Source organism: Xyrauchen texanus, chromosome 13 (assembly GCF_025860055.1).
Source record: "Xyrauchen texanus isolate HMW12.3.18 chromosome 13, RBS_HiC_50CHRs, whole genome shotgun sequence".
NCBI lineage: Eukaryota > Metazoa > Chordata > Actinopteri > Cypriniformes > Catostomidae > Xyrauchen > Xyrauchen texanus.
The window spans coordinates 33,966,566-33,991,638 of NC_068288.1; the positions used below are offsets into that span (position 1 = coordinate 33,966,566).

General features: G+C 38.3%; 1 protein-coding gene across 1 annotated transcript in view; it reads left to right on the forward strand.

Moving 5' to 3' along the window:
* Positions 1-25,073, forward strand: part of LOC127653678 (electroneutral sodium bicarbonate exchanger 1-like) — a 51,332-nt gene that overhangs the window by 13,965 nt on the left and 12,294 nt on the right. The window contains exons 6-15 of the mRNA XM_052140454.1: positions 2,793-2,981; positions 3,076-3,164; positions 4,930-5,087; positions 5,183-5,270; positions 6,028-6,174; positions 6,312-6,412; positions 6,566-6,740; positions 7,379-7,512; positions 15,042-15,287; positions 17,039-17,144. Coding sequence (XP_051996414.1) covers positions 2,793-2,981; positions 3,076-3,164; positions 4,930-5,087; positions 5,183-5,270; positions 6,028-6,174; positions 6,312-6,412; positions 6,566-6,740; positions 7,379-7,512; positions 15,042-15,287; positions 17,039-17,144 — 1,433 coding nt within the window. The remainder of the gene's footprint in view (positions 1-2,792; positions 2,982-3,075; positions 3,165-4,929; positions 5,088-5,182; positions 5,271-6,027; positions 6,175-6,311; positions 6,413-6,565; positions 6,741-7,378; positions 7,513-15,041; positions 15,288-17,038; positions 17,145-25,073) is intronic.

A 25,073-nucleotide genomic window follows, 5' to 3' on the forward strand; every position in this document is an offset into this window, starting at 1 on the left:
AATTTGACAAAAAGTACAGGAATTTTCTTCAAAATTAAACCGTTGTCTTAAAAATTCACTTAACGGGTATACCCCATTGAATATTTTAAAATGAGTTTTCTTAGCTTTAGGAGCCACTGGAAAGCTAATATACTGTGTTCGCAATTTTTTAATAGTTTGTTTGATTGCAAAACACAGTTATTATACAGAAGTGTCGGATATAATATAGAATTGAAACAAGAGTGGATAAGTTTGTTGAGAAGCATTGCTCTGAGGTCATTACCATTGAAGAGAAGGGATGGAAGTTCACCAGGTCCATCAGGTATGTTGAAAGAAGTGTTTTGTACAAGATTTATAAAACTTTTTGGAATGGCATTTAAGACACGCTCAAAATGTTTGCATTCACATTGTAAATTATATTTAGCACAAAAGTCTTTAAAAGTTAACAATCTCCCATCTTCATCTATCAAATGAAGAACTGACCAAATACCTTTTTTAAGCCACTCAAGAACACATAGAGACTTATATTTAGAAACAATAAATCTATTCATATTGGGATTTTATGTGGAGAAAAGAAATCTGAAATCTATAACAAAATCTGCTGGTGAAAGGAAGATAATTTGATTGTCAGTCTGGAAACAGCTTACAAGCAAAGTGTGACAACTGTTTCTCAAATTGCATGCCGGAAGCAGCGCAGAGCATGTGTCTGAGCTCCACCCCTCAAGCCTTCAGAAGTTCCACAGAATCCCTCAACAGTGAAAGCGAATAAGCAACTAAAGTCAGATTGTCAGATTCATCAGCCAATCAGATTGATTCATTTGTTCTTGGTGGGTGTGATCTTTAGGATATGTCCCGGTCGAGGCCTTTTAGCTGGTCTTGAATGACGCAATCAAGCTTTAAGTGTTGTAGCCTACATAATTCAAGAGCGAAAAGCGCAAGATCTTGCTGAGGAGTCTGCTGCCATATCACCATTGAGAAAGAGATCCTTATGGATTTAAAAACACGAGATGTTCTGCATGACCGTGTGATTGATTAATGTATTAAACAGGAAAGGAGGTCTGATTTTCACTTCAAGTAAATTGGTAAGTGCTTTTTGCATTGTTATAGCAATATCAGGAGTTTTCTAAGTGTAAATTAGGCTGCTGGAGCATTCAGTGTCGGATCAAGTTTTGTAAATTATTGCTGTTCCATTCAACTCAAAAAGTCGGATTTTACAACTTCATACTAGGAAAAGTGCAAAGGTATGCATCTTAAAGTCAGAATTACAACTTGTAGGCTCCTGCAGAAATTGTCAACTCTGTTTTCGCCAAGATGCAGGGGCATGATGTCACACAAACATGTCAACACTCAGGGAGATATACAAAGTAAGTTGATTTATCTCAAAAAGTTTGGTCTGATGTTAGTCATTTTCTTTTTGCCCCAAGAAAAGTGAATTATAAATTATCTCTAAAAGATGTTATATGTTCTTACACACACAGAAGCAAATTGTATGAATATGTGGTGAATTTCTACATTTTGCATGGTAAATATTATATCCATAAACAAAAATTAGCAAAATGCATACCTAAATGTAGCCTATTCTTGATAGAGATTGAATCATTGAGGAAGTCATTAAAATTAATTAAAAATAAAAAGAATGAAATGTTGTTAAACTTTATGGAGGAATTCTTTAAATTGTAATTAATGCCCCCAATATGTTTACCAAATTCTATGAACATTGAACTTGTCAAAAGGAAAAAGGAAGAAATATTTAGTTGTTTTTTTTTTCCTTTTTTTCTCTCTTGTTGTTGTTCCTTTTTGTTTTGTTTAAATTGTTTCAGAACATGTGATATTTGTCATGTGAAGCATTCTTGGTGTATGCTGAATTCTGTCATTTGAATTATTTGTCAATAATAAAAAAAATAAATAAAAAAAATTATAAAAAAAAGATATACAAAGTAGGTGATAAACATTCACTTCATTAAGTAAGATCGATAAATGACTTCATTTCTACATTACATGATATTAAAGCTTGTTTAACAAACGCCTGCAAAAACGGGTGTATAAAACATCATAATCTCTTTTGATAATCGTACACCTGAAGCACAAATGCTAACGCTGTTTATCAGTTGGGTTGCTAGGAGACATCTCAAACCTCTGCTAAGTGAACGGAGCACTGCAGTTCTGAATATCGGGGAATGGAATGCATTTATGGTTGGAGATATCAAATAGGAATATACAACATCCAGCTTGAATGGAACGCATCATAACCGTGTACCCTGACGAAACGAAATTTATTGCAAGCAACATTTAAATTGCAAATATTATTAGATTTTTCCAGGTATTATAGACCTCCTTGTTTGATTCATTTGAAAAATTATGATTTTTGAATGTCTGTTTGGGAGATGTTCATTTCGCAAAATGGTCTGCAGTTAAAATGAGGCTTGTTTGAGCATTAAGTGTCATTTTAAGTTCTGGCTCTCGTGTGTGGATGTGTTTTTAAAATGTCAATATCTATTACTAGTTAGCTGTGGCATTATGTATGATGCCCAAAGGCTTAGGGTGTCTTATTCATTGTGAAACTGTTTTCTTAATGGCATGAATCACACTGAAGGATTAGACTTTAAATGCACAGCCTGCCACTGGTCATTTAATTAAATTAGTGAACCAATGAGCTTCTCTGACATATAATACTGTGTTTAAGGACCTTGTAGATTGTGGCCTTCTGCAAATCAGTCAATTTCTGTTTATACCCCAGAATGCACTGTACCATGCATCAGTCTGATGTACCTTGATTTGCATGCACATTTATCTGTTTAATTGGTTGTGTGTAGATCTGGTGCTTGACCATCAGGATGCTTCTCATGAATTGGATGACAGTGTGAGAATGAAGGTCCGTGAGGCACTTCTGAAGAGACATCACCACCAGAGCGACAAAAAGCGGAACAACCTGTTGCCCATGGTCAGGTCCCTCACTGATTCTGGCAGGAGACATAGCGAACCTCACTCTATGGACAAGACTGGTGAGTCACCCTGCAGATGTGATATGTTTAAATTTTCATGTGTAGCTTAAGCCAACATATTTGCATGTGAACTTTCCCTCTCTTCATCTCTCAGGCCCTGCCACCTCTCCTCAGCCTCCACCTACAAACACCGATATAAAGAATGGAGCAGCACAGGATAATGGCCAGATGGATCTTAGTAAGGTACTAGAGCCACAACATGAAGAACATGATACCCATTATGATGTGCTTCTCTTGAAATAGACATGGACTGTGAAACTGTTATGCAAAGAAATAAGGAATATCAGTGAAATAGAGAAATGGAATGGTGAAGCATATCTACTCCAGATTGCTCATATCGCTGTCATTTATTTGTTATTTATTTGCCATTTGCTTGTTATCTATTTACCTACATGTTGTTCCAAATCCATATTACTTACTTCAGGGGAACACGGGTAGAATGTTAGTGACTGACAGCCTCTGTGACGTAACATTCACCATGGGGAAGAATAAAGCAATGAAAGTGAATGGTAACCGAGGCTGTTGGAAACCCTACCAGTAGATGAGTAGATGACAAGAGAATATAGAATTTGGGTGAACTAAACCGTTAAAGGGACAATGCCTAAATAACTTGCAGCAAAGATTTAAAGTACAAAGCTAATGAACACAATCAGAATAGAGGAAAGCAACACACAACAATTAAAGGCAAAGCATTTCCTGCATCCTCCATCAGAGAAAACGGAAAAATTAATCAAATGGGAAATGAATGTGTAAACAAGGAAAGATTGAAAGAGGATAGGAAAGATAGGGATAAATAAAAGACTGAAGACCAACATTTTTTTTTATCTGTTATTTACTTTGTTTGTTTTCTGACTGCTCACTAGATGCATCCAATTTATTGATTACCAGTCAGAGAACATCTGGGGCAAACGCTCACCCTCATGTACAGAAAACACTGCCATCCGGTGAACCTCATAGGTACTTGTTTGTGTAATGCTATGCTAGTGATTAGGAGGCAGGATATGAACTGTAATGAGCCAGATATAAGCCATTTAGAGTGACAGAGACGGCCACAATCAGATTATATTCTTTCTCTACTACTTACCCGGCACTGCCATCCTGGCCAAAATGAACAGCAGGAATTTGTGACTGGAATAATTACAACATACTACAACCTTTGCTAATTAGGATGTTCACATATAACATCAAAACAAGGTACTGGCAAAGATTAAACAGTTAAATGTGAGCTTTGTTCGAGGAGTTATGGAGTAACAGTCACTGCCCAAATTTGCCCTGAAGTATTTCCCCATTCAGTTTCTCCATTGCCATTTCAAAACAATTTAATTAAAGAGCCTTGAACCATTTTAATTAAATCAATAATAGTATTTCAACATCTAAAAAGCACAAAGGTACAAGTGTGTACTAACTTACATCTTTTATTAGGGAATAAACCTCTCATCATGGTTTATAGCAAATTACACAATAACATTGAAAATGAGAATAAAATTCCATATATTAAAGGTTTATCAAAAATATACACAAATGTGTAAAAGTTGACTGAGAGCATTAGGGAGAATGATTTGATTACATCATGCACAATTGTTTATGCAAATGAGTGATCACCGTTTAACTCTCTAGCCGCAATTTCCGCTTCCATGGTAGCTGTGCCTTCTCTGATTGGTCAGTCTCACTTCAGGATTATGGGTAGTGTAGTACTTCAACAAGAACTCTGCAATTAAACTAATAAAGTCGTATTCACTCTGACTCACACTACTATCCTTGTCCAGAAGTATATCAACAACCTCATGGTTAGTCTATTTTGAAAGGATTGTGTTATCACTAAAAATCAATTCCTCTGTTGAAAAAATTAATGGGATTGTACCTCCAGAAAGCTACTGATTTGCTCTATTGAGTATTTGTCATTATATAAAGTTTAATTGTTTTAAAAGTGGACCTGCTGTCTCCATAGGTGGATACACATTTTATGAAAAAGATCCCCACTGGAGCAGAGGCTTCCAATGTGCTGGTTGGTGAACTGGACTTTCTAGAGAGATCCATTGTAGCTTTCGTTCGCCTGTCTCCTGCTGTACTGCTATCAGGTCTCACTGAAGTTCCTATACCTACTAGGTACACAATGTGTTTGTCTTATTTGTGAGTGTGCAAATGGAGCTAATATTAAATCCACGGTGACTGAATGATCACAATCATTCTTCAATTTGCAGATTCTTGTTCATCTTGCTTGGTCCAGATGGAAAATCCCAGCAGTATCATGAGATTGGACGCTCTATGGCAACCATTATGACTGATGAGGTTAATACAGAATACAGAATATCAGTAGTCATAGCATGATCTCTTCGGTAGGGGTGTAAATATTTCCCATGACAACATTTCAATTAGATTAAGATTCCTTAATAAATTATGCAATTAGTGTCAGAAAGTAACTTTTCAATTAAGGGGCAATATTTGCCCCATCCAATCATGCAATTTTTATTTGTATGAGGTATTTTCTAACTGAGTCCTCTTATGTCAAATACTTAAGTTGATAATTATGAATGATAATTTATGAATAATTACATTGTTAGTTTATGAATAATTAGATTGAATAATAAATAATTATATATAGATTTTATTACCTCTTACCCATAAAATAAAATCAACATCATCTCATACAGTATGTATAACTAGGCCTTGAATGGAATATTAAGAAATTATGAGATGTTACAAATAAAACATTAAAAAAATTGCTATAAATTTCAGGGACATTTATTTAACCATAAAAGAATCTTCACTGAAATTGATTTATTTAAAGAGTGTCCTGAAATATATTTCAGCTTCTTTTGTCAGAATTGTATTTTGGACAAATGTTGCACATGTAATTTAATTAAATTCCTTAATTGATGCATTGTATTTGTATTATCAGATGCATTTTTACACCCCCTACTCATTGGGTATCTATGCTTTCTCTCTAATTTTTTCTCTCTATATTGTTCATTTAAAAATTAAACAAAAACATAATTTAACCATTTTTAGATATTCTTTATTATATTTCTGTACTTCCATTTGTTAGATTTTCCATGACGTTGCTTATAAGGCAAAAGACAGGAGTGATTTACTTGCGGGGATAGATGAGTTTCTGGATCAAGTGACAGTTTTGCCTCCAGGAGAGTGGGACCCTTCTATACGCATCGAACCTCCTAAGAATGTCCCCTCACAGGTATAGAAACAAACATACACAAAGAAATTAATGTTTTGAGCTCTGAATTGAAATCAATTTCAATGAACATTTAAATACTGGCTGTTATTTGATTGAATGGTTTGTAAATTATGTTTGTAATTTTTTGATTGGAAAAGGAGAAAAGAAAGATACCAGGAGTGCCGAATGGAACAGCTGTTCAGGATGAAGAAGAGCAGCATGCGGAACACCATGGACCTGAACTACAGAGAACTGGGAGGTGTGTACAAACAAACATATTTAATGTGATTTAGGGCTAAAGAACTTGGGGGTTAACAAATTGACATCAATATTCATAGCTTTCTATAGATTTTCCCTGTTTCTATCCCTCATCTCTCTCTCAATCTCTCTTCAACTCTTTCTGTCTCTGCAGGCTTTTTGGAGGATTGATTTTGGATGTGAAGAGAAAAGTTCCATTTTATCTAAGTGATTTTAAAGATGGCCTGAATCTGCAGTGTGTAGCTTCATTCCTCTTCCTCTACTGTGCCTGCATGTCTCCTGTCATTACCTTTGGTGGACTTCTAGGAGAGGCTACAGAGGGACAAGTTGTAAGCACACAAACACACACAGTTTTGTTTTTGGCTGGTTCTCAAACATTTTGTCTCCAAAGCCCCCTATTGTCCAAGACAATATTGGAAGGACCTCCTTCCCCAGAAGCTAGTATTGTCAATAGATTAAAACACTTATATTTTAAGATAATTTAAAATGTTATACTTCTAGAAGTTTCAGGAACTGTCAGTTTATACTGTATGTAGTACATTTTGATCATTTTAATTAACCATTTTAAATAAAAAAAATTATGTTGTGACCCCTTTGAAAGTTTGCTGAAGCCCCCTAGTGGGCATTGGCCCCCCTGGTTAAGAACCACTGGTATACTAGGCAAAGTGAATGTACATAGTAAACAAAAAATGGTAAACGTTTCCATATATATATATATATATATATATATATATATATATATATATATATATATATATATATATATATATATATATATATATTATTATTATTATTATTTTTTAAGGTAACAATTGCAGGTTACCACTTTTTACATTGTGCACTGTTCAGTAATATGTGTGAGTTGTCATGCAAAAATAAATGTATAAATTTAATTGCATAAGTGAAATACATAACACTGCCGCTGTAGTTATGTCATGCAAGGACATTTTATATTTGTGTGTTTCAGAGTGCAATTGAGTCTCTGTTAGGAGCCTCAATGACTGGAGTAGTGTACTCTCTGTTTGCTGGACAGCCGCTAACTATTCTTGGAAGCACGGGACCTGTTCTTGTGTTTGAAAAGATTCTCTTCAAGTTCTGCAAGTCAGTACACACCAGAACAAATGTTAACAATGTACTTCTTTTAGAATTTATATACACTCACCTAAAGGATTATTAGGAACACCTGTTCAATTTCTCATTAATGCAATTAATTAATCAACCAATCACATGGCAGTTGCTTCAATGCATTTAGGGGTGTGGTCCTGGTCAAGACAATCTCCTGAACTCCAAACTGAATGTCAGAATGGGAAAGAAAGGTGATTTAAGCAATTTTGAGCGTGGCATGGTTGTTGGTGCCAGACGGGCCGGTCTGAGTATTTCACAATCTGCTCAGTTACTGGGATTTTCACGCACAACCATTTCTAGGGTTTACAAAGTATGGTGTGAAAAGGGAAAAACATCCAGTATGCGGCAGTCCTGTGGGCGAAAATGCCTTGTTGATGCTAGAGGTCAGAGGAGAATGGGCTGACTGATTCAAGCTGATAGAACAGCAACTTTGCCTGAAATAACCACTCGTTACAACCGAGGTATGCAGCAAAGCATTTGTGAAGCCACAACACGCACAACCTTGAGGCGGATGGGCTACAACAGCAGAAGACCCCACCGGGTACCACTCATCTCCACTACAAATAGGAAAAAGAGGCTACAATTAGCAAGAGCTCACCAAAATTGGACAGTTGAAGACTGGAAAAATGTTGCCTGGTCTGATGAGTCTTGATTTCTGTTGAGACATTCAGATGGTAGAGTCAGAATTTGGCATAAACAGAATGAGAACATGGATCCATCATGCCTTGTTACCACTGTGCAGGCTGCTGGTGGTGGTGTAATGGTGTGGGGGATGTTTTCTTGGCACACTTTAGGCCCCTTAGTGCCAATTGGGCATCGATTAAATGCCACGGCCTACCTGAGCATTGTTTCTGACCATGTCCATCCCTTTATGGCCACCATGTACCCATCCTCTGATGGCTACATCCAGCAGGATAATGCACCATGTCACAAAGCTCGAATCATTTCTAATTTTTTTCTTGAACATGACAATGAGTTCACTGTACTAAAATGGCCCCCACAGTCACCAGGTCTCAACCCAATAGAGCATCTTTGGGATGTGGTGGAACGGGAGCTTCGTGCCCTGGATGTGCATCCCACAAATCTCCATCAACTGCAAGATGCTATCCTATCAATATGGGCCAACTTTTCTAAAGAATGCTTTCAGCACCTTGTTGAATCAATGCCACGTAGAATTAAGGCAGTTCTGAAGGCGAAAGGGGGTCAAATACAGTATTAGTATGGTGTTCCTAATAATCCTTTAGGTGAGTGTATATGTGTGTGTATATATATATATATATATATCTATATCACACACACACAGTGGCGGGCCGTGCATTTTAAGTCCAGGCCTTCAGTGTGATTCATGCCATTAAGAAAACACAGTTTCATAATGAGTAAGACATCCTAAACCTTTGGCAGCTAACCAGTAATAATTGACATTTTAAAAACACGTCCACGCACTAAAGCCAGAACTTGAAACGACACTTAATGCTCAAGCAAGCCTCATTTTAACTGCAGACTGTTTTGAGAAATGAACATCTCCCGAACAGACATTCAAAAATCATAATTTTTCATCTAAATCTATTAAGGAGGTCTATAATACCTGGAAAAATCGATCTAATAATATTTGCAATTTAAATGTTGCTTGCAATAAATTTTGTTTCGTCAGGGTACACCGTTATGCTGCTTCATTCAAGCTGGATATGGGATATTTCTGTTTGATATCTCCAACCATAAATGAATTCCATTCCCCGATATTCAGAACTGCACTGCTCCCGTTCACTTAGCAGAGGTTTGACTCTTATTAGAGATGTCTCCTAGCAAACCAACTGTTAAACAATGCTGCAGCGCTAGCATTTGTGCTTCAGGTGTACGATTATCAAAAGAGATTATGATGTTTTATACACCTGTTTCTGCAGGCATTTGTTAAACAAGCTTTAATATCATGTAATGTGTAAACAAAGTCATTTATCGATCTTACTTAATGAAGTGAATGTTTATCACTTACTTTGTATATCTCCCCGAATGTTGTGTGACATCATGCCCCTGCATCTCGGCGAAAACAGAGTTGAGAATTTCTGCAGGAGCCTACAAGTTGTAATTCTGACTTAAAGGTTAATTCCATTGCACATTTCCTAGTGGGAAGGTGTAAAATCTGTTTTTCCAAGTTAAATGGAACAGCACTACCTTTCAAAACTTGATCCGACACTGAATGCTCCAGCAGTCTAATTTACACTTAGAAAACTCCTGATGTTGCTATAACAATGCAAAAAGCACTTACCAATTTACTTGAAGTGAAAATCAGTCCTCCTTTCCTGTTTAATAAATGAATCAATCACACAGTCATGCAGAACATTTCGTGTTTTTAAATAGCAGCAGTTATAACAGCCTATAACAGTTATAAGCAAGATCTCACGCTCTTTCAAATTACATCACTTATGCAGTGATTGTGTCATTCAAGGCCAGCTAGAAGGCCTCGACCGGGATTTATCCTAAAGATCACACTCACCAAGAACAAATAAATCAATCCGACTGGCTGATGAATCTGACAATCTGACTTTAGTTGTTCATTCATTTGCACGGTTGAGAAATTCTGAAGGCCTGAGAGGTGGAGCTCAGACTTAAGTGCTGAATAATGCATGCGATTTGTGAAACAGTTGTGAAACAGTTGTCACACTTTTCTTGTAAGCGTAAAGGAATAAATTCTGACTGGATAAGTTTATAATGTACAGATTTTGCTCTTATGGAACAAAATTGGTAATTTTATTCACCAAAGTGTCATTCAATTGATCACAATGTATAGTCAGGACAGTAATAAAGTAGAAATTGGGACCACCACCCCTGGAGTCCCGAGTTTGAATCCAGGGTGTGCTGAGTGACTCCAGCCAGGTCTCCCAAGCAACCAAATTGTCCCAGTTGCTAGGGATGGTAGTCTCACATGGGGTAACCACCTTGTGGTCGCTATAATCTCTCTCGTGGGGCACGTGGTGAGTTGTGCGTGGATGCGGCGGAGAATAGCGTGAAGCCTCCACAAGTGCCATGTCTCGGCGGTAACGTGCTCTTCAAGCCACGTAATAAGATGCACGGATTGATGGTCTCAAGACGTGAAGGTAACTGAGATTCGTCGTCCTCCACCCGGATTGAGGCAAGTCACTATGCCACCATGAGGACATAGAGCGCATTGGGTATTGGGCTCTCCAAATTGGGGAGAAAAGGGAAGAAATAATCAATAAAATTAAATTATGTGAAAAATTACTATTACAATTTGAAAAACAATTTCAGAACTTCTTAAACTACTTCAAAGAGTTCTCATAAAAAAAATCCTCCACTTGCAGCAATGACAGCTTTGCTGATTCTTGGCATTCTAGCTGTCAGTTTGTCCAGATACTCAGGTGACATTTCACCCCACGCTTCCTGTAGCACTTGCCATTGATGTGGCTGTTTGTCGGGCACTACTCACGCACGCACCTTACAGTCTAGCTGATCCCACAAAAGCTCAATGGGGTTAAGATCCATAACACTCTTTTCCAATTATCTGTTGTTCAATGTCTGCGTTTCTTTGCCCACTCTAACCTTTTCTTTTTTTCAACAATAAAACCCTCCACAAACATATCACAACTTAAGTTTTATTGTAGCATTCGTTAGGACATGCAGTAACTGAAAACAAGTTGAAAACTTTAAGTTTTTGCAATTTTCTCTATCTGCCCTCTGACACCAAACATACTGTACCTTTTCAACAAAAAAGTATGTATATCCTTACAATAAATAAAATTTAAATTAAATATAAATTAAAAATAAATAACCTAAAAAATAAATGAAAATAAAACAATAGGTTACTCGCATAACCCCTGTTCTCTTTCATCATCTCGTGTTCGAGATCCACCTATGGGAAGGGCATCTGTACCTGACATCTGCAGAGGCATCCAATTGCACCAAGTCTGGCTAGACAGACAGAAGTGCATGACCTATGCTCTGTAAGGACCCACCCACTTACCTAAGAGCATATAACGACCTGCACGCTGCAAGCTTAGTGGATCTCTCCACTTGATATTTCAGAGAACCGGGGGTTACGTGAGTAACCTATTGTTCTCTTTCATCATCTCGTGTTCGAGATCCACCTATGGGAGACATTGACAGCTCCCCGATTGCACAATACACTCACAGTGAGGTCCTGCAAGCCAGTTAAGGGAACGGTCGCCCCAAAGAGGCGGTGCTTGACATGTCCCATAATCGCACACATGGCAACCCTGAAGCACACAAGTGAGAACTGTGTACAGGTAGAGCATAAATAACATGTTAATGGCACAAACATAAAAATCATCCCAACAGCATAGAGTAAAGACAACACCCAGGCAGGAATGTTAATGCATGCTTGGTGACATGAATGTGCACGGCCAACTGGCCCATAACCCCCAAGATAGAATGAGCTACTGGGGTCCTGGTAACGTCCAGCTGGTAGTAACGTACAAAAGTATGGGGAGAAGCCCAGCTGGCAGCAGAACAGATGTCCTGCAATGAAACTCCCCTGAACAGGGCCCATGAGGTGGCCATGCCCCTCGTGAAGTGGGCTCTGATGCCTTCTGGAGGCAGCACTCCCCTAGATTCATAAGCCAAAATTATAGCTTCCACAAGCCAATGCGAGAAGCGTTGCTTAGAAATGGGGGGCTGATTACTCTTCTGAAAAGCACTGGTCCTATCCAAGTAAGCCAGCAGGGCACGGACCGGACACAAACCATTCAGCCTCTGATCCTCCACAGATGAAAAAGGAGGAGGGTGAAAAGCGGAAAGCTGCATTACCTCACACGAGAATGCTGGGAAGCATTTTGGTATAAAGGTCGGGTTAGGCTTAAGGAAAACCTTATCTCCACTAAGAGAGAATTCCATGCACGAGGAACGATCAGAGAGTGCATGCAGGTCACTGACACGTTTAGCTGATGCCAAGGCCAGGAGCAACACTGTCTTGAAAGACAGCAATTTTAGGAAAACGCTTCCCAGGGGCTCACAAGGTGGCTGATATAAAGCCTCCAGCACCATAGAGAGGTCCCACTCAGGAACAGTTCTCCTAGTAACTGGGAGAGAACCGCCAAGCAGACCTTAATAGTGGAAAAAGACCTGCCTGATAAGTTCTTGTAAAAAACACAGAATATCAGAGACTGAACACTGATATGATGTGGAACCACGCCCATCACACCACCCTTCAAACACTTGCCACTTACAGTCATATAGGGACCTTGTGGAGGAGGCCCTAGCATTCTGTATAGTGGCAACTACTCATGGGCCAAGCCCAAAGAGCCACCCTGTCTGGGTGTGGGTGATATATTTCCCCGTTCGCCTGAGACAACAGGTCTGTGCGTAGAGTGAGGGGCCACGGTTGGGCAAGCAGAAGAGGAATTATCTCTGCCAGCCATGGTCACTCACCCTGGCCAGGGTAGGTATTTTCAGGCACAGAGGAGGAAATGCATAAAGCAGCACTTTGGGCCACGGGTGGGATAGTGCGTCCACGCCGAGGGGCGCGTCCTCGTCCTTTAGCGAGAAGAGCTGGTTGGCTGGTTTTAGGTGGTCACCCAGCCTAGCTTGGCTGGTCAGTAAGCTGGTTTCAGAGGGGGTTTGAACACTTTTTAGCTGATCAAGCATCCCAGCTTGGCCAGGCTGACCAGCCAAGACCACTCTGACCAGCTAAGACCACACTGACCAGTTAAGACCAGCCTGTCCAGCTAAAAAAAAAGTGTTCAAAAACCCTTTAAAACCAGCCTGACCATCTACTGAATGACCAGATTTGGAGTGACCAGCTAAAACCAGCCAGCCAGTTTATGCTGGTTTTAGCTGCTCTTTTCAGCAGGGCATCATTTAATGATTATTTCAATGGCTTTGCAATGTAAACATCATGAAGTTTGTATATACAATAATATGGTACTGTAGCACCATACACGTTTTTATTGGCATACAACGCTAAACTCAATTTGATACAATATGTAACAGGGGTCCCGGCTCCGTCTCTCTACCCACAAAGGGGTCCTTGGCCTGAAAATGGTGGAAAACCCATGCTGTATTGTACAACTTTGTATGAAATCTTCAGTTTTGTGGCCCTTTCAAGCATTGTATAGCCTTCATTCCTCAAAACAAAGATTGACTGAGGTTCTAGAGAAAGCTGTTTCTTTTTTGCCATTTTTGACCTAATATTGACCTTAAGATATGCCAGTCTATTGCATACTGTGGCAACTCGAAAACAAACACAAAGACAACATTAAGCTCCATTTAACGAACGAAATGGCTTTAAACTGTGTTTGATATAATTTAGCATGATTACTCAAGGAAAAGTGCGGCTGTGGCTCAGGTGGTAGAGCGGGTCGGCCGCTAATCGCAGGGTTGGTGGTTCGTTTCCCGGCCCACATGACTCCACATGCCAAAGTGTCCTTGGGCAAGACACTGAACCCCAAGTTGCTCCCGATGGCAGGCTTGTGCCTTGCATGGCAGCTCTGCCGCCTTTGGTGTGTGAATGTGATTGTGAATGTGTGTGTGTGAATGGGACACAGTGTAAAGTGCTTTGTTAACCTCTAAAGTTAAAAAAGACGTCATATAAGTGCAGACCATTTACCATAAGTTGAAGTGATGGCTGCTGGAAATGGGGCCTGTGTAGATTTGATAAATTACTTTTTTTTTTTTTTTAAATAGTGATGGTGCTGTTTTTTTACATCAGTAATGTCCTGATTATACTTTGTGTTCAGTTGAATGCCACTTTGGTGAATTAATGTACCAATTTCCTTCTGAAACAGCATAATCTGTACATTTATACAACTGTAAACTCATTACATGAGTTTTAAAGAAAGCGAACATAACAGAGAATAATGCTTATATATATATATATATATATATATATATATATATATATATATATATATATATATACATGTATATATATATATATATATATATATATATATATATATATATATATATATATATATATATATATATATATACAGTGCCTCTGGAACGTATTCACAGCAAAGTATTGAGCAAAGGCTGTGAATACTTATGTACGTGAGATTTTTTTTCATTTTTTATTTTTAATAAATTTGCAAAGATTTCAAACAAACTTCTTTCACGTTGTCATTATGGGGTATTGTTTTGAATTTTTAGGAAAATAATTAATTTAATCAATTTTGGAATAAGGCTGTAACATAACAAAATGTGGAAAAAGTGAAGCGCTGTGAATACTTTCCGGATGCACTGTGTGTATATGTATATATATATAAGCATTATTCTGTTTTTTTTTTTCTCTTTCTTTAAAACTCATTATTTATGATATTTGTAAAATAAGCACACAGTTAATTTCAGGGAAATGGCTCTAGTCCTTTACTGTTATTCAGTACTCATATTGCCTATAAATCTGCCTAATTTTTACTGTACGTTTTTTTTTTTTAGAACTTGTTCAGCTCCTAAACATTTTTAACGTACAATCTTGTTTTCTTGGATCTAAACCTTATTTATACTTTCTCTCCTTTACCTTTTTGTCCCTCTAGAGACTATGATCTCTCATACCTGTCCCTGCGCACATGTATCGGTCTGTGGACAGCCTTCCTGTGTCTGATTCTTGTTGTGACTGACGCCAGCTCATTGGTCTGTTACATTACACGTTTCACAGAGGAAGCTTTCGCTGCGCTCATCTGCCTCATCTTTATTTATGAGGCCCTGGAGAAGCTTTTCCACCTTAGAGAACTGTACCCCATCAACAGACATGGAGATCTGGACAAACTCACACTGGCTTAGTGAGTATACACATGAGATTTGTTCCTAAACCTAGTGGGCTGCCTACATAGGTAGCATTTTATGGCATCATAATAACACACTAAGGTCACATTCTATTGGAATCGACTGTAATGTTAAACAAGTCTCTCTGTGTAGAGTATTTTAAATAAGTCACATATGTATGAATGTAAATTAATGCCTACCAGATAAGATTTGTAAAAGCATAAATTAAGTTACAAGTGTCCTAGAAAGATTTGCATGCGCAGAGTAATATTTGTGAGAGAATGTTTTGCAAAGGTGTAAATGAAGTTGCAAGCATAAGAAACAAAGATTTGCAATATGCTAATGCTTTACATGAGTGTAATTCATGTGTTGTGAATTTGTAACTTCATATTACCACAAAATTGATCTCTATTGTTCTAACCTTTTCCACGCTTACAGTTTTGGCACTGTTTTTTCGGCTAAATATGGCCAAAAACATTGCAAACCTGCAATCAGCGATATGCAGTCAAAGAAAGGGTGTCATAAACAGCAAAACTGATTCACTGCAAATCAAGATTCAAAGATTTGCACTATTTTAATATACACTTTTTCTTATGCTTGCATCTTGATTTACACCTTTACAAAACGTTATGTACTTGAATGGAACTGGAACTGGATGGGAGGAGGACCCAGGTAGGGGGTGGGATCTGGTGGCCAGGAAGGAGGCTTGAGGAACGGGATGAGGTCATGCAGGGCGACGACCACTGGACCGAGGTCAGGCATGTAGATGACCTCTGGAGAAGGGTCAGACAGGGTGGTGGCAGCGCTGGACAGAGGTCAGGCAGACCCGGGACAGCAGCCGCAGGTGAAGGGTCAGATTTTGTGGTGGCCACTGGGGTCTGGACAGGCTCGTCGACGGCCACGGGAACTGGACAGGCTTTCTGACAGCAGCCAGCCGCCACCATCGGTCAGCAGCGGGCTCGACAACTGGGTCTGCAGCTAAACTGATCCTCCTCCTCCTCCGCTTGTGATTCATAGGTGATCTGAGGGTGTGACTGGATGGGGGTTGGGGGGAGACAATAGATTGGTCAATCTTGGGAGGCTGCACATAGTAAGGTGTAATCCAATCCTCCCTGTGGGACAGGTAACTCATGAACCAACCCCCCGAATGGCATAACCCCTAGACTTCCCATCAGAATGGGCTTTATTAACAAAACAACCCTGTAGAGGAAATAAACAAACCAACTGGCTGGGCTTGAGAAGGAGAGCCTTGAGGTCCGGGCTCAACACAGGACTATCCAATGAACTGCGGGAATACAAACAGACAAGCCTGAACACTATGACAGAGAAACTTCCACAAGGAACTGGCACGAGACAGAAAACACAATAGGGAAGGAAATGAGGAGGGTAATGAGGGAAGGCAGGTGAGGCAAATTATATAATAACAAGGTAACAATGGGGGGGGGTGGATCATTCTCGACTGAACTGACACAAGTGCACATGACAATGAGAAAAAACAAAGCCAAGTGCACTCATAAAAGAAATGACAAGACACAAGAATGCATGGCAATGAAAACCAAACTAAGTCATGTGTTCACATAACATGACACACAACATGTCAGAATTCAGCCACAAAAAGATGTATATAAACAGAAGTGGCTGAACCCTGAAAGAAACATGTCACCAAAGACTTTTTAAAATACATGATTTTGATTTTGTTTTTGTCATTTATACAGATTAATTGTTTGTGAACACGTTCTAACCAGAAACTTCTGTTGTGTGCCATCAGCTGTAGGTGTGCAGAGCCTGACAATCCCAGTAATAAAACACTAGAGCTGTGGAGTAACAGAAATATCACAACCTCTGCAGTGACGTGGAGCAACCTCACTGTAACGGTACCTCCCACACTCCCTCATGCAAACAAATCATAGCAAAACAGATTTTACAGTAACAAAACTGTAAAATGAAACATTCTTAATTGACCTTACCTTAAAGGTGCACCAAGTCATTTTTGCTCATGATTAACTGGTCAATATGAGACTTTCGACTTTATTTTAACATTTATCAGTGTGGATCATCACACAAAGGTTTTTCCGGTCACCAATAGCAGTATACCCTATTCTCAGATGTTTGATTAATTTATTCCACAACCAAATGCTTCTGATAATAGGGGGTTACCAGAATGAAGTTAATAGCATAGAGCTATTCAGGTTATTGACCTAAAACCTGAGACTAAAAGCATTTAATTGCCATGGCTTTCCTCTGGAATTTCCAATGGATTTTTTAATGGCAGTTCTAGATTTGTCAGGTCTGTTAGGTACGGAAGAGGATTAGGGCCAAGCAATAATAAAAAAATAAAACCATCTCGAGAATAAAGTCATTATAATGCGAGATTAAACTCGTTAAATTTCGAGAAAAAAGTTGAAATACAATCTTGAGAATAAACTCATTAAATATCAAGATTAAAGTCATTATAATGCGAGATTAAACTCGTTAAATTTCGAGAAAAAAGTCGAAATACAATCTTGAGAATAAACTCATTAAATATAGAGAATAAAGTCATTATAATGCGAGATTAAACTCGTTAAATTTCGAGAAAAAAGTCGAAATACAATCTTGAGAATAAACTCATTAAATATCGAGAATAAAGTCATTATAATGCGAGATTAAACTCTTTAAATTTCGAGAAAAAAGTCAAAATACAATCTTGAGAATAAACTCATTAAATATCGAGAATAAAGTCATTATAATGCGAGATTAAACTTAACGAGTTTTTTCTCGAAACACAACGACTTTATTCTCGATATTTAATGAGTTTATTCTCAAGATTGTATTTCGACTTTTTTCTCGAAATTTAAAGAGTTTAATCTCGCATTATAATGACTTTAATCTCGAGATGGCTTTATTTTTTTTTATTATTGCTTGGCCCTAATCCTCTTCCGTAGTTAGGCAAGGCAAGTTTATTTATTTATTTTTTTATTTTAAAAAAGTCGTTTGTTATTAAAACGACTTTAAGAGACGTTCATATCATGTAAGTGTACGTGCTTGACAAAACGGACAACTATTGTAGTCCTTTTAAAGCAACTTGTTAGCACCATATTTAAAAAACACACACACACACACACACACACACACACACACACACACACACACACACACACACACACACACACAATGGCTTCAAAAATCATGCTTGAGGTATGGATTTGTGTGATTTTTGTTCAGGAGCAAAACATGAAGTCTCTTCAAGCTGTTTTAACCACAGAACTTATTTTACTCATAAATGTAAAACTCCCATTACAAAAACACATTGACCTTATTCACTTATTCACAGTAGTGGCTTATTTGATTTTTGACATGAATTAAAACAAGGCTATGAGTAAAAAAGCTGTATAATGCTGTTTAAAGCTCATAGATCACATCTAATATCCACTACACATGTTTACTGGAGTTTTTTTGTCTACTGAAATTACTTGGAAATAATTGAATTTTTTATTAATGTTTAGTCAGTGGGTTGTTTTAAAACACTTTAAACAACGGTACAACCCATTGGTTGTCATTCCGGTCAAAAAGTAAAGATGGCACTACCGTGAATAAGGTCCTTCCATAAGAAGTTCTTCAGGTAACCCATGGCAAATTTGCATATGTTAGAAATGTTAATTAGTAATGTACACCATTTTAATTATTAGTATAAAATATATGGAGCTAAAATGATCTCAAAAATAATATATTTACAGAATACAATTCATAAATGCACAGCACAATCAACATTCTCAAAATCAGTGTTGCTCAAGAGACTCCCAGTAGTTTGGCAACACATTTCAGAGGCAGCCCAAGTTTTAAATCTTGGATGCCCCACATCCACTGTCACACACACCTAACTGCAGGTATTCCAGTGCCCAGAGCCTGTCTCTTAGACATGTACCATACAGTGGTGGAGAATGTAACCGGAGTCGCTAGAGAACGCAACACTTTACTGATTCCTAAAGAATTAATAAAAAAATATATATTCAGACCTTATTGAACATATCAGCTTTAATCAAATAACTGTGTTGATGTTATCTCAGGATGACAAGCTTTAGGGGTTGTAAAAAAAAAGCAATCCTTCTACATGCATAAATGTATTACATTTCTGTTACTGAATAAAGAAATATATAGAAATCAAGTAGTTGTTGACTTTACATACACTCAGATCACTGAATAATTATGACCTAATGGTGTAAAACTAAAATTGTACAATTGTCCTTTCAATTGCTAGTAATTCTAAATGTGGTACCTATTTTCTGGCTAAAATATGTAAATTCAATACATATAATGTGATAGCAAAAAAAAAATCATAATTAAAACAGGTTGTTTTAATGAAACCAATGAAATTGTTACATTTATTAAACCATGACAAAGGGGAATTATTCACAGTTTTCCCCACGCTTGTGGTACCTGTGATTTACTACGACCTTCCTACAAACACTAAAATTAAAATGTTTCTCTTAATTTTAAAGATAGATGGCTTCTCTTCAGAATGTGTGGCTACTGGTTATTAGTATTAGCTTTGCAGATCTGTAAATGCCACATTTAATAATCAAAAACAAATCTCATAGTATGAGTTATAAAATGCCTTGAGACTGAGTAGAAAGTCTGCTTTACTTACTCGTGGAGTGTGGTCTACTTTCGGTTTTATGGTGGTTGGCAAACAAACGTATTGTGCATTTCCACCACCTACTGAGATGGAGTGTGGAGCACCAATGTTGAGGAAAATAAAAAAATGAATAAATCACATCTGTACTAAATTCTTTTAATTAGATTTGTTGCTTTTAAATCTAATAAAACCTTATAAAATTCTGAAGTGAAGTGACAATCCATTCATACCCAATGACTTGATTTGATTTTCAAGCATGACTCTTTCATTATTAGATCCAATGCACTGTAATACACATGATCCACTGTCTCTGGTATTCCACATGTGCTACACAAGCCTGTATCATGTTTTCCTATGATATGTAAAGATTGATTAAGTGATGTATGCCCTATTCGGAGACGTGATATATCCGACTCCTCTCTTCTATTACCACAAATCGATCTCTTATGACCTACTTCCATTTGTATACTGTACAAGTGCCTTCTTTTCCCTCCTTATCCCACATTTCCTGCCACATTCCTTTTATTGCTCTTTTTATTAACCCTTTGATTTCTAATTTACTTAATGGTATACTTATTTCTATTTCTGAATTTTTTAGTCTTCTTGGCTATATCATCTGCCTCCTCATTCCCTTCCACCCCTTCATGAGCTGGTACCCATGCAACAATATTTGTATTCCTTGATAATGTAACCTGTATATTGTTTGTAATAATATATCTGGTCTTGATGATGATTTCCCTTACTAAAACAGAAAAAGAATCTGAGCAGGTCACCACATTTAATGGATGAGTGTGCTCCACCCACTGAACTACAGAACTGCAAACATTTCTGTGTAAACAGATAAATTATTTGTTATCCTTTTAATTTATTATATATTCAAACTGGTGAATGACCACTACTGAAGCTGTTTGCCCAGAATTTGAATCTTTTGATCCATCAGTATATATTTGCCAACAATGACTGTATTTCTGTTCTAAATATTGCATCACTACCAGCTGCTTTGAAATACATCTTTGTTTATCCATAATTACGTTCTTCAACTGGATATCGACTGAAGGAATTGGAAATCACCAAGGTGGTATAATAGGCATTGCTATTGTTGGACTAAAATCCACATAATTTATACCCGTTTGCTGTGCTTCTTTATCAGTAGTCCATCCATAGCTCTCCAACTTGAATACTCAGTTCTTTCTTTACTGGGTGACTGTTTCCATGTCCTTTTACTGAAGTCCGATATACCATTCTTAATTGCATTCTTAACTCTAAAGGCAATTCCCCCATTTCCACTTGAAATGATACTACTTGTGATGATCTAAATGCATCGCAACATGTGCCTGTGACTTAATTAAGTAAATCTTATTCTTCCATGACAATGATGCTGAGCGATATATAAAATGTCTAGGTTACTATTGTAACCTCCGTTCCCTGATGGAGGGAACGAGATGTTGTGTCGAGTGAAGCGACACTAGGGGTCTACTTTGAAGGCCTCGGTTACCTCTTATCTTGAGAAAAGGCCAGTGTCCCCTGGACATACGGGTATAAAAGGAGGGAATCATGCATCTGTCCATTCAGGTTTTGCCCTGAGGAGCCCTGGGTTAGTGACTGAGGAGGAGGTCCCGTGTAGGCATCCTCTGGACTCGTCAGAACCAGCCGGCCAGGGGGCAGCAGTCAGGGGTCCGGAGGTGAGAGGTCCGCGTCCAGGGTGCCGGGACTGCTGGAACGTGGCACCGAGTAGCCATGAGAACAGCATTTGCGGGCCAGGTGTCCCAGGGAAAGAGGAAATCGCTCTATTATTGAGAATGTGTGGGTACCGCAGCCCGAAGGGGGTGCGGCAAAGAAAAATACCTTTTTAAATGAAGATTCTCCTCCCCGCCCTCCACCGGGGGACGGAGTGGTCTGTCTAGCAGCTCTGGAGCAAACGTCTTGTTCCCTGGGTCGTCTGTCTCAGGAACACTTGGGCGCCTTCGGGTCCTTCCGGGTCCTCGGACATTCAGGAGATGGGTGCGTGCACTTCCTGTGGGGCGCTCAACGCTGGGGCTGAGAGTTGGGCCCAGGTTGAGGCGGAGCTGTCTGGCGTTTTGAAGCCGCAGGAGGACACACTCCCCAAGCAGATGGGAGCACAGCCCACGCTGGTACGGTGGCAGGGCATGATTTGGGAAATGGCCTCCGTCTGTTTCTTCACCGCTGAGAACTGCTGGGCGAAGTCTATACCCGTATGTCCGGGGGAGGGACATGAAAATTCTGTCTGCCAATTTCTCGTTGGCCTTTTCTCAAGTTCAGAGGTAACCGAGGCCTTCAAAGAAGTCCCCTAGTGTCGCTTCACTCGACACAACATTGAAGTGAATGACAGACGGGGAACTACCATAGTCAATTGTAGATCTGATTAGAGTACTGTATTTTCTCCAAAGTGATTGTTTGCTAGCACCCCAGTCCTTTTCTTTCCAGCCAAAGTATATTTATGCCCTTCTTGCATTTGTCAGCTATTTTCTGAATATGACTGCTGCTGTAATTAAATTTTGAATCCATCCACACTCCCAAAAATCTTACCACTTACTGCTCTAATATCTGATCGTAAATTTTTTTTATTTGACTTCAGGCCTTTTTTTTTTCTTTTTTGAAAAACATATTTCTTGTGTTTTAGAGACTGAAAATCTAAATTCCCAACAGTTTGCCCAGAGTTTGTTCACTTGAGCTTTTCTAATATCATTCTCAAGACATATAATCGAATCTATTGTGCTGCAACCCTTCCTAAACCCATTTTGATGTGGATTTAATAGCCCCTTACTTTCCAGCATATATGTCAGACATGAACCTTCTTTTAGCCTTTCTACCACTTTCCTAATATTTGCCTGAGCTCTGCTAACATGATAAAATCTTCAAATGAAAAATGTCCTTACCTAATTTATTTCTTACATTAATTGCCATTCTACATTCTTCTGTCCACCATGATACTGCTTCCTTTCCTCTAGTCCCTTTGCTTTTACCTATTACTTCTGCAGCTTTTCATAAAATTCTACTAATTTTGTTAAGTTCTTCTACATCTCCTGTTGACTCACTTAAATCCTGTAATCTTCCCTCACATATCTCTTTGAATTTATCCCAATATGCAGATTTTAAAAAAAAGTATTTCAAAACTTACTGATGTTAACTCTACTCCAATTTTAATTATTATGTGAAATTATCACTTCCAAAAGTATGATCCAACACCTTCCATACACTTTCCTTTTCTTAAATTTGTTAATTTTTTGTCAGATCAATTGCCAAATAACCCCCTTTTGCTGCATCCATTCTTGTATAATTACCATCATTAATACACACCAGCTATTTTGAATCTAGAATAACCTCTACTACATGGCCATTACTGTCAGTGTTTATGCTGCCCCACAATGTGCTATGTACATTAAAATCACCACACTATAACATCCCTCACACCCAATTTTTCCTAATAATTAATTGCTTAATCTCTAACACGGATTATAAAAATGAATTACTCTAATGCTCTTATTCCCAAACCATGCCTCCACCACCACTGCTTCATATTCTGTGCTTACATCCACAACTCTAAACCTTATTCCAAGTTTAATGAAAGTTATCACCCCACCACCATTTCCAACTTTCCTATCCCTACATACTGCAGTTTATCCTTGCAACACATATTTCAAATGGTATTTAAACTATGACTTCTGAATGCAAATTATTTGAGGTTTATCATCCAAATGATCTATACATTTCTTAAATTCCAATCCGTTTGCAATTAAACTTCTAGGATTCCACTGAAGTATTATAAACACCATTATGAGCCACCGCATGATGCTTGTGAATTTGCAGTCTGTACCTTTTAGTATTTCATTTAGTTGTTCCACTGTTATTCCCTCAACATCCAAGTATTTCCTGGCTGCCCTTATGATTATTCTTATTCTTTCAGACCTACTTTCTGTTTGCGCTGAACAGTTTATCACTTCCGCTATGAATGCAATGAAAGAAACCTTATCCACTATCACTTACGTTTCTGTCACTCTACACTGATTACTGTTCCTCTCCATCACTACTGTACAAGTCTCTTTTTGTTCTTTCTGTTGAACTGTCATCCAAACACATTTACTGGCATCCGCATATGTCATTCCAGAACTTTTTTATTTTGAATTTCCTCAGCCTCTTCCCTGACCTGACAACTGCCATATCCAGCACTATCCTCTCCACAGTTGCAAAATTTCAGACCCACTCCATGCCCACATTTACCATATTCATGCTCTCCACCACATCTGGCATAACACTGTTTCCCCTTACACACAGCCGCCACATGCCCAAATTTCTGATATTTGAAACATCTTATCGGTGGTGGAATGTCTGGGCGTACAGCATAACAAAGGAAGCCAAGAAATACCCTGTCAGGCATTCTTTCCTCACCAAAAAGAATCATAACTGATAGACTATCTGTCTCTCTCTTTATTCTTCGTTATCTTCAATCGTTTAACACTTATCACCTCGGCCCGTGTTAGATTCCTTTTGATCAATTCTTCAGTTACATCTGTGGAAATTCCTGTTATTATCCCTCTAATCCATTTCTTTTCCATTACATTACTGACTACATGAATTCTCCTGAAGGATTTTAATCCTAGTGCTGCTTTTTGCTGTTTGCTGTCCAGTATCAGTAATCTCCCATCCCATCAATCATTTTTGCATTTTCAATTTTACCAACAGCTTCCTTCAATGCTTTAGTTACTCTGATTTGATTGTATCGATTGTATCGCTACCTTATACTCCTCTTTTTTCCTCCTGAACTGCCGATTTTCTCTGTCGCTGTCCATTCCTGAAGCATGTCCTGGACCTTTTTTCCTTTTCGACTTTCCACTAAAACCAGCTTCCAATTTTTCCAAACAATCCTTCCTCCATTTGCTGCTCACTTCCGGCATCTACTTCACTACTTCCCATCTCTGCTCCATTCACATCTCAGTGTTGCCAACCCAGTGTTGTCAACAACATTCACACCTTTTTATGCAAATTAATTCAAGAACTTGAAGATACATATTTGGGAAAACATTTTGAATTTATTAAAGTGAGATGATTTTGTGTGGGCAATCTGAGAAATATCTGTGCTCCCACAAATGATTCATGAATTTATTAATCGGATTTTGAGAATGTGAATTGTGCTGTGCATTTATGATTTTTATTTTGTGTGTGAGTGTGT